The sequence below is a fragment of the Cyprinus carpio genome, chromosome B21, assembly GCF_018340385.1.
Source record: "Cyprinus carpio isolate SPL01 chromosome B21, ASM1834038v1, whole genome shotgun sequence".
Classification (NCBI taxonomy): Eukaryota; Metazoa; Chordata; class Actinopteri; order Cypriniformes; family Cyprinidae; genus Cyprinus; species Cyprinus carpio.
The window spans coordinates 16,105,780-16,115,963 of NC_056617.1; the positions used below are offsets into that span (position 1 = coordinate 16,105,780).

Genomic DNA, 10,184 nt, shown 5'->3' on the forward strand with positions numbered 1-10,184 from the left:
AAAAATATGATACTTAATAATAATAATAATAATAATAATAATAATAATAATAATAATAATGTCACGCATAGCGGTATATAAAAATATTTTATTATAACTAAAATATTTTACTATATATTTAAATTATATTTTATCTTATTTTCCAGTTTCTTAAAATAATAAGAAATATCATGCGTTTTATTTGTATCCTTAAATATTAGACATATTTCAAACCTGCCTTTGTGATTCACAACCCGTTTTTATACAGTCTATGTTCGCAACCCGCCATAAAACTAAAAGAAGAAGAAGAAAGAGAAGCAGCCTTTGTACAGTTTTCCCCTTTGCCAATCCGTATTACGTCATCAACATGAGCCACACTCTTGACATTCAGACGCATGCTGAATATTTTCCGATATTTTCACGAGTTTTTGACCTTTACCTTTACAGTGAACCCAGTAAGTGTATGATTTACACTTTTCGTTTACATACACACAGAAATGCTTGTTGTTGTGTTATGGCAATTATATAATCTGAACATTTACTACATTTTAGGGGACTGCAAAACATAAACGGCATGTCCACGCGTCAAGCATCGGTCCATGCGAAATGGATCATTGGTCAGGTGATCGGAACCAAGATGAAGAAGACGGCAAAGGTTCGAGTGACCAGACTTGTGCTTGATCCTTACCTGCTCAAGGTAAGAGATGTTGATTTCTTTCTTTTTGTTTTCTTACATTGCCTTAAAATATTTGTAGCTTTAAGCATTAGGGTCCTCTATGTTGTTAAAATAATGACGCATTATTTGTAAAATAGTTGGTTTATAGACAGAATTAACCTGATCCTGTATTTATATGCTTTTATTATATACATATATATATATAAGATTTATTTGTAAAATAGTTGGTTTATAGACTTTATTGACATGATTATGTTTTTATTTTATTTATATGCTTTTATTATATACATATATATATACACACTGGAGCAGTGCACTATTGGGGATGTTGTTTTGCTGAAGGCTTTGCCGGAGAAAAGATCCAAACATGTCAACCGTGAACTGGCAGAGATTGTGTATAAAGTTGGGCAGGTGGTCGACCCGCTCACTGGGAAGAGGGTTGCTGGGACACAGTATTTGGAGCCTCTTACGGAAAGCACAGAAGACACAGAAGTATCTTTAAAGGAAAAACTGGAGCAACTGAACATTACTGCCTCCACCACACCTCCTTCAGCCTCATAGTATTGTGTTTGTCCTTGATGTATGTACATAACTCATGTCCTGATCTTCACATAAAATATCATCACAGTGCCTAGTAATTGTGTGGACATCAATCTTACATAAAAATGCTTCTACCTGCTGTCCTTTTTGACACAGTCGAGAAACTATATATCATTTTATAGTACAAGTCTGCACTATACTATTATTATTAATATAGATTTAAATGGCCATTACTGCATAAACTTTCCACTAGTCCTTTTTAGACATTTTCACTGAGAAGTTCAATGTGTGTGTGCCCTCTAGTGGAGTAATTTTATAGCCAGTAATTTATTTTTCTAGTGGAGAGAAAAAAGGAGGTCAGACCTTGTTGTAAGGTATTCAAATAAACAAATGGAGAAAAAAAAAACATTCTCTATGGCTAACAATATTATAGATTATATCTGAAATATTTTCAAAAAGTCCCAAGTACACATTTTATTTATAGCAGATTTACATACATACTTTATAGTATATGTATTGCATTTGCATAAAACGTTAAAGTTCTATAATCCAGAAGACTTGTAACAATTGTTTATTTAAAAGATAATTGAACATTAATACTGATATGACTTGCATAATTATTTGAAAACAATGTAAATCTTAAAGCTATTAAGATGTTTTCTATTCATTTCATTTTACATTTAGACATAAAATATATTTATTTAAATTACTGTAAGACACTGTCAGTTGTAGGAAGAGCTCTGTCACAGAGTCTATTCAAAAATATAATAAGATTGGAAAAAAGCCAACAATTAATGAATGTGCAAAAGCTGTGCACTTACTTCCATCATATGATGTTGCATGTTGTTGTTTTTTTGTTTTGTTTTGTTATTACAATCTGAGTTGGCACAGTAAAGTGTTTCTGAGTGGTTATCTCTGTGCCGACTCCACCGTCCTCTGAATATGAGACACTTCCAGCACTGGTATGAGGAGCTGGAACGCGTCCTGGATATATGATGCACTGTTTGATGCTAAAAGTGAAAAAGATGTGATAACTTCTGTGCAGACATCTACATAGAAGTCTTAGATCTGTAACTGTCTTTTTTTATTTGCATGTGCAAAATCAGAGATAAAATAAAGACAAACCTCAAGAAAAATGCTGGTAATAAGTGGATTGAGAACTTCTCCCTTTTGATTTACCTGAAATAACAAACATTTTGAGTTGAAGGCATACAAAACTCACATTTTATAACGACTATAAACCTATTATAGATCTCTAAACTATACTATAAGAAGTGGAGCGTCTTACCCCAATGGTAGTCAAACACGACGTGAAATTTTTGGACAGTAGTGATACCTCCTTGCAAATCATAATAGTAACTCTGAAAGTGAAGCAGATTATGGTTTTGATTTCTCCAAATCCAGATTTTGCATACTTTTTGCAAAAAAAAAAAAAACCTCACTGTGATAGGATTTTGGCTTGTTCTGTGGTCGTCGCCTCCGCAGGCTTACAGTGGAGCAGCATTACAGCCGTTTTGTGGAACTGCTCTATGGATCTAGCTGTGAACTCGGCCAGGCTCGTAATGGCAGACAAATGGGCCTCCTATGAAAATGAAAACTCAATTGTCAGAACAAACACAAATATGCATTATTCTAAGATACATGTATGCATATCTCAAAAGTCATTTAGTACATTTCAGGCTAAATAGCAAGAGTTGCAGACCTCAACACTGCATTTCGACACTGCCGTTTTCTGTTCTTTCTCCTCTTCTTCTTCTTCTTCTTGCTGTGGGTTTTCACTTTGTTGCTTCATGTTTGTGATATGGTTGAATGCATTTTTTCTTGCCTGAGTGGATATGAGTAAGTGTAAATAATCAGACACAGAAAACACTTAAAGATTACAATTACGAAGAGATGTTCAAGTGTTACCTTGCAAAGTTTGTCTGCTGATGTGGAAATCTGTAGTCTTTCAAGGACATCCGTCAGTTCCTTCACAAAATCCTCGCCATCATCACCTGAGAATAAAAATGACGTTTTTTTTTTATGTTCTTAATCAATTGTTGTTCATTTACTAAGTCTCAGATTTCAAAAATGTTAAAATCACTATATTTGTTTGACTTTAGCTTTGTGTTGATTGTAAGCTTTTACCCTTCGCATCATCCTCCACCTCGTCGTCAAACTCCATTAGGGAAAAAGGCTCTTTAATGTCCTGTAGTTGTTGTTTTAGTTTAGCTAACTCCTCACCGGATAGAGTGGTCAGCACAGATTTCACCTGCACACAAACACAACCCCTGCATTCAAATCCTTCAGTTTTCAATTCTAGCACTGATTTCAAGTTGTAAAAAATTCTACTGACCTTTGCTTCACTCTCTCTAGAGAGGATCTCCAAAGCCTCCAGATGGGACAGGCCTTGAAATTCATCGAACAACAGCCCATAATGAGCCTTCTTGTCTGTTTCTGAAGTGACGTTTTCAGCTTTCTGCTGCTCCTCACGTTCTTTTGCTTCCCTCAAGACCTTTAAGAGATGAAAAACACTCAGACAAGCAGAATCAAATTATTAGGAGAGACAGTCCTCATAGCTTCTGCACCTGTGACAGTGTGGAGTTTCTGTTCATCAGTCCCTTTGTTTTCTTAAAGCCGGGGTCTCCCTCTGCTATCACATCCATGGTCTTCTTCCCAATAAACTCCAATGCATCCAGACCACCACTTATTACTGTTTTACCCTAGCCAACAAACATCGGAAGACAGAATAAATAAACGTACAATCAAATAAAATATATAAAATAATTAATTAGTTTAAAATAATATTTATTAATATTTATATATAAATATAACAATTAGTAGTTAATTAAAATAATACATGCTTGAATGCTGCTTTTACTTTACTTTCCAGTCCATCTTTAATCTCTGTTTTTCTATCTTTTTTGGTTTGTAAAGAAATTTTATAAGTAGGCACAGTTGAATTAGTTTATAATTTTCATTTGAATACAAAAAAAATGATTGATCTAATTATAATGTATTATTATTAATTTTAATTATATGAATTATATTTCAAGATTCCAGAAGTTTTAGGAGCTGTATGTTCTTCAGGGCACATTCATGACTTGTCCAGTCTTCCTTGATTTACTGGCTAATGATTAAGGATAAGATTTTTTCTAATCGATTTAACTAGATTTCTGGTTTAGAAATCACACTTTTAAAATTAGGCCTCCTCTGGTTATCCAAGAACATGGAAACCCGGTTCTTCAATTAATCAATCAATCCATCAATAAATAAAACAGTTTTTGAGGAGGTAAACTGAAAAAATAAATAAATAAATAAATCCAGAATTTTGAAATGTTTTAGCTATTATTTTAAAGCCTATTTTAAATAAAAATTAATTAGCTTTATTACCACCCGGCATACTTCTAGCTTGCCCTTACCGTACTCTGAACTACAGTGGTTAAAGATGACAGCATTCCCATACTACTGGAGGAGATCATTCCCATAGCACCACCCATCCCATACGTCTTCTCCTCTTCATCTTTATTTTCCTTACTACTGTCTGAATCTGCAGAGCAAAAAGCAGGAAGATCATCAATACTTCTGATCTGGTGCGCTCGGTCTGATGTATCCCGTGTCAATCAAAGAGCACATCATTACCATCAGTTTTGTCTTTTTCTGCTTGAGCTGAAAGCTCCTCAGGACTTGGGATTCCTAGAGACGTCTCAGCTTTCTCAATGACCTGTGTCAACCCTTGGCCTAGACAATGAATGAACAGTATGAGTCTTGATGATATAAGAATTGAGCTGTTTAAAAAAGTGAAAATCTGGAGCCTCTTACCTACAGTAGCTACAGTGGCAGTAGCAGTGGAGAGGATAGATTTACCCCAGCTACCCCAGTAACCCCAACCTCCCTGGGAAACAGTCGTCTCTGGGGAGGGCTGATGGGAAAAAAAGTGACAGTTATATTATTATCAACCCCATGATGGTATTTTTAGACTGAAACATTTTCATGTTTTATGCCTAATTTTTTGGGGGGCGGATATGATTAGAAAAGGCTAAGCGGTTGACCAATCATATCAGACTGGGCCAGCTGACCAATCAGAGAAAACAGAGCGGAAAGGTGGGCTTTAAAGAGACAGGAACTAAAACAGAGCACTTAGGTGAAAAGAGGTGCTGCAACAATGTACAGTGTGAGGAAAATAATGTTTTTAAAACCTTAAATCATGTAAATGTATTCTAACAGAACCCAAAAATAAAATTAGAAAATGACAATAACTTGTAAATTACGAATGATAACATTGGCACTTAAAAAAAAGTTACACACGTGATCTTTGCAGTCAAAAATGACCACTATGAATGGGAAAATATGAAAAATATGAAAATACAGAGCAATTTTCTGGGGTACAATCTACAAATTAGCCACACTGAAGTAGTCTTTGATTTAAATATATTATTTGAAATATATAATTAAGTGCAAAACCTAATATGTGTGTGTGTGCACATGTACAGTCAGGTCCATAAATATTGGGACATCGACACAATTCTAATCTTTTTGGCGCTATACACCACCACAATGGATTTAAAATGAAACGAACAAGTTGTTTTTTAATTGAAGGATTTATGTTTTGTTTTTTGGGTGTTTTGATTTTAATCTTTAATTTGAGGGTATTTACATCCACAGTTTGTATATGTGCCTCCCACTTTTTAAGGGACCAAAAGTAATGGGAAAATTGGCCTCCTCAGCTGTTCCAATGCCAGGTGTGTGTTATTCCCTCATTATCCCATTTACAAGGAGCAGGTAAAAGGTCCAGAGTTCATTTCAAATGTGCTATTTGCATTTGGAATCTGTTGCTGTCAACTCTCAATATGAGATCCAAAGAGCTGTCACTATCAGTGAAGCAAGCCATCATTAGGCTGAAAAAGATAAAACAGACCCATCAGAGAGATAGCAAAAACATTAGGTGTGGCCAAATCAACTGTTTGGAACATTCTTAAAAAGAAAGAACGCACCGGTGAGCTCAGCAACACCAAAAGATCCGGAAGACCACGGAAAACAACTGTGGTGGATGACCGAAGAATTCTTTCCCTGGTGAAGAAAACACCCTTCACAACAGTTGGCCAGATCAAGAACACTCTCCAGGAGGTAGGTGTATGTGTGTCAAAGTCAACAATCAGGAGAAGACTTCACCAGAGTGAATACAGAGGGTTCACCACAAGATGTAAACCACTGGTGAGCCTCAAAAACAGGAAGGCCAGATTAGAGTTTGCCAAACAACATCTAAAAAAGCCTTCAGAGTTCTGGAACAACATCCTATGGACAGATGAGACAAAGATCAACTTGTACCAGAGTGATGGGAAGAGAAGAGTATGGAGAAGGAAAGGAACTGCTCATGATCCAAAGCATACCACCTCATCAGTGAAGCATGGTGGTGGTATTGTCATGGCGTGGGCATGTATGGCTGCCAATGGAACTGGTTCTCTTGTATTTATTGATGATGTGACTGCTGACAAAAAAGCAGCAGATGAATTCTGAAGTGTTTCAAGCAATATTATCTGCTCATATTCAGCCAAATGCTTCAGAACTCATTGGACGGCGCTTCACAGTGCAGATGGACAATGACCCGAAGCATACTGCGAAAGCAACCAAAGAGTTTTTTAAGGGAAAGAAGTGGAATGTTATGCAATGGCCATGTCAATCACCTGACCTGAATCCGATCGAGCATGCATTTCATTTGCTGAAGACAAAACTGAAGGGAAAATGCCCCAAGAACAAGCAGGAACTGAAGACAGTTGCAGTAGAGGCCTGGCAGAGCATCACCAGGGATGAAACCCAGCGTCTGGTGATGTCTATGCGTTCCAGACTTCAGGCTGTAATTGACTGCAAAGGATTTGCAACCAAGGATTAAAAAGTGAAAGTTTGATTTATGATTGTTAATCTGTCCCATTACTTTTTGGTCCCTTAAAAAGTGGGAGGCACATATACAAACTGTTGTAATTCCTACACCGTTCACCTGATTTGGATGTAAATACCCTCAAATTAAAGCTGAAAGTCTGCAGTCAAAGCACATCTTGTTTGTTTCATTTCAAATCCATTGTGGTGGTGTATAGAGCCAAAAAGATTAGAATTGTGTCAATGTCCCAATATTTATGGACCTGACTGTATATATATATTTATATTTACATTTAGTCAATTAGCAGACGCTTTTAACCAAAGTGAATTACAAATGAGTAAAATGGAAGCAATCAAAATCCACAAAAGAGCAATGATATGCAAGTGCTATAACAAGTCTCAATTAGCTTAACGCAGTACATGCAGCAAGGTTTTTATTATAATAAAATAAATCAAAAGAATAGAAAAAGAATAGCTCAAGGTAGTGTAAGAGGCCTTTTTTGTTAATTGTATAATAAATAAAAATAAAACAGATAGAATACAAAAAGATTAGAAAAGCTAGTGTAAGTTTATATATATATATATATATATATATATATATATATATATATATATATATCAGTAGAAGTGTGATAAAAGCTTACATCTGAAGCTCTTTCTGATGGTTTTTGTGTCTCTGGGTTCTTCTGTTCTTCTGGTGGAGGTGTATGTTCCGGTCTTCTCCTGGTCTTTCGGGTTGATGCTACATCAGGAGAGCCGTCGCTCTGAGTTTCAGCGGAGGGCTCATCTTTGGTGGGTGATGAAGGCTCTTCGGGCTCTTGGTCCATTGATTTCTCTGTCCGGTCACTGGTGGAGCTTTCGTTGTCAGACATCTTAGCACATACCAGTCTCCTGAAATGCACGTATAAATATGTAATTACTTTTCAATTATAGCTATATGATATGTAGTTGTGTACATGACAGTGTAGTTTATGAAACTGAAAACCAATACATTTTTAATGTCTTCAATACAACGTTAGATAAAATTGTTACGTCCCTGGATGTAAAGTTAACATCCTTCGCGTACATCAAAGGCCAAAGATTGATTCATATACTCAAACAAAAAAATATGATTCAGACTTTAGACATTAATGAACTTCTAGAAATGAGTTGATCATGAAAAGCCGTTATAACAGATGTTGTAGTACATAGTTAAGCTAGGCCAAGTTTCATCAGCAATAGTTACTCAGTATTCAGTGAGCTGAACGCTATAAATGTAATTATAAGTAAGGTGTTAATATTAAAATAAATAAAGGGGATAAACATAAAATATCCAACCTATTGCCCCCTGTTTCTCTTCTCTATCGTGCAGCCACGTCACTGGTCTAGTCCTCCTGTGTTTTGTTTTTCCCGACACAGTCGCTCTTCCATTGAGGAATGAAGCAGAGATCCGACATCTGTATTCCGCCACCTGCTGTTTGGAGGAAGTCATGCATTTAAATAGCTTTTTTAAGAACATAAAGGCAGGAACATAACAAATAAAGAAAAGAGGATTAAAAAAAAGTATTAATCCAGGTACACGAAAGATCTCATCATATCGCTTCAAAAAAGAAATACATTTTTTGTTGTTAATTAGTTTTGGTGATTAAATTAAATGTTCTACTTTACATAAGAAATCTATGAAAGTAGGTATTGTCTTAAGAAATCTTTGTTTGTGAAAATAGAATTTTGCCACAAGGATAAGAAAGTTAACAGTAAAAGTTCTAAAGTTCTAAAGATTGGTTTTGGTTTTCAAAAAAGCAAACAACATCCTAAATGTGTGAATTACAGTTCATATTAACTTTAGAAAAACAATAGGAACTCAAATCTTTCCTGAAAAGTGATGAAACATTACATGAGAAAAATAAATGACAAATATCTCCATTTTCTTTTTTTTACAGAAGGTGCATATATCAGCTGCATCACAAAATGTAGACACAAAAGCATTACAAGGGTATATATTATGCAAAATTTTAAAATGCACTTCTATCACTTTATTGGGTATACAGTATTTATATGTTAATAACCATGTTTTCCTCCATTAAATGTTATCTATTTTAGAACCCCCCAAAAAATTCCCTTCTGGAGAAATTGAGTTTTGAGACTGAGAAAGTTGACAAATAAATGTATTATTACTTTCTTTACTTAAAAGTGAAACATTACTGTGAAAGTAGTTTTGTGCATGACTCATGGGTAAAGGAAGCTTTCATCAGACATATTAATCCATCAGGAATCGCCTTTATAACAGTGTTAAATTCTTTAAAGGAACGGGACATTGATGGATATTCATAAAACATTCATAAGATAACAAATCACCATTAGAGTTGAATAGATCAGCAACAAAAATTATGTTTTTATTAAACCATTTATCAAAAAAAAGACTGATCTATTTCTAATTTCAATATCCAAATAATTCCATAAGATGGTTTTGTGGGGAGAAAAGTTGTGGTTGTAAACCAGTGTCCAGGCTAACAAAGCTTGTTGATGAAATCTAGCCAGTTTAATAGGTAATTTACCAGTGGAGTAATTGCATTTCATCAAAAAAAGAAAGGCCACCTACCCTATTAAATATATTATTAGGAATAAAATATCACATAGAAACTGACCCAAGCAAACATCTTTTTAACCAATTAATTTTAAATGTATTGTTAGTATCTTCAAAATTCAGGACTTCAAGACCCCCATCACTCCTTTTGTTTGCTAAAACATATTTCTTCAATTTGTGAGATTTATTACTCCATAAATAAATTCAAGAAAAATCTTATCTATATTTTTGGAGGTGTGATTATCTACAGCTAAAGACAGGGAAGGGTACACAAATCTGGATAATCCTTCTGATTTGGATGAGAAAACTCTGCCTAAAATTGATAAATCTCTTTGAACCAATTATTAAAAATATATTTTGTTTTCAATAACCGTTGAGAAAAATTCAGAAACTGTCTACTTATTACATTTTTCGTTATATGAATCCCCATATATTTCACTTCATTTTTAAATGGTATATTTTCAATTTCAGTTTCTACAGTGTCAAATAAGCAAATAATTTCACAATTAGATAAATTAAGTTTGAGCCCAGAATAGGATTTTTCCATAGGCTTTTGGATTATTGCAAAAAAAA

The 10,184-nt window shown here is 34.7% G+C and overlaps 2 protein-coding genes across 3 annotated transcripts; one reads left to right on the forward strand and one right to left on the reverse strand.

Annotated features, from left to right (window-relative positions):
* The first annotated feature begins 299 nt into the window (after nucleotides 1-299).
* On the forward strand, nucleotides 300-1,503 carry LOC109086732 (28S ribosomal protein S17, mitochondrial-like). Its single transcript, XM_019101036.2, has 3 exons — nucleotides 300-434; nucleotides 532-676; nucleotides 998-1,503. Exons 2-3 carry the CDS (start codon nucleotides 554-556, stop codon nucleotides 1,214-1,216), a joined length of 342 nt encoding a protein of 113 aa, XP_018956581.2. The 5' UTR covers nucleotides 300-434; nucleotides 532-553; the 3' UTR covers nucleotides 1,217-1,503.
* A 153-nt stretch (nucleotides 1,504-1,656) lies between these two features.
* On the reverse strand, nucleotides 1,657-8,517 carry LOC109086717 (protein FAM114A2-like). 2 transcript variants are annotated; one of them, XM_042747946.1, is made up of 14 exons: nucleotides 8,366-8,517; nucleotides 7,693-7,939; nucleotides 4,997-5,096; nucleotides 4,840-4,915; nucleotides 4,597-4,726; nucleotides 3,763-3,897; nucleotides 3,531-3,689; nucleotides 3,323-3,446; nucleotides 3,104-3,189; nucleotides 2,898-3,020; nucleotides 2,638-2,777; nucleotides 2,484-2,556; nucleotides 2,320-2,374; nucleotides 1,657-2,205 (listed from the first exon to the last, which is right to left on the reverse strand). In XM_042747946.1, the coding sequence occupies exons 2-14, from the start codon at nucleotides 7,918-7,920 to the stop codon at nucleotides 2,105-2,107; spliced, it is 1,530 nt and encodes a 509-aa protein (XP_042603880.1). In that variant the 5' UTR covers nucleotides 7,921-7,939; nucleotides 8,366-8,517; the 3' UTR covers nucleotides 1,657-2,104. The 2 variants fall into 2 exon arrangements, with proteins under 2 accessions (XP_042603880.1, XP_042603879.1); XM_042747945.1 differs by having other exon boundaries at nucleotides 4,597-4,724; nucleotides 4,817-4,915.
* Between the last annotated feature and the right edge of the window lie 1,667 nt (nucleotides 8,518-10,184).

Bases quoted from the DNA above. Each gene is read 5' to 3' on its own strand.
- LOC109086732 (XM_019101036.2), top strand. From the start codon at position 554: ATGTCCACGCGTCAAGCATCGGTCCATGCGAAATGGATCATTGGTCAG. The intron at 677-997 runs GTAAGAGATGTT...GTTTTGCTGAAG, and splicing joins TTGATCCTTACCTGCTCAAG to GCTTTGCCGGAGAAAAGATC.
- LOC109086717 (XM_042747945.1), bottom strand. From the start codon at position 7,920: ATGTCTGACAACGAAAGCTCCACCAGTGACCGGACAGAGAAATCAATG. The intron at 2,778-2,897 runs GTCTGCAACTCT...TCATTTTCATAG, and splicing joins TGTCGAAATGCAGTGTTGAG to GAGGCCCATTTGTCTGCCAT. The intron at 2,557-2,637 runs GTGAGGTTTTTT...CTTCACTTTCAG, and splicing joins CAAGCCAAAATCCTATCACA to AGTTACTATTATGATTTGCA.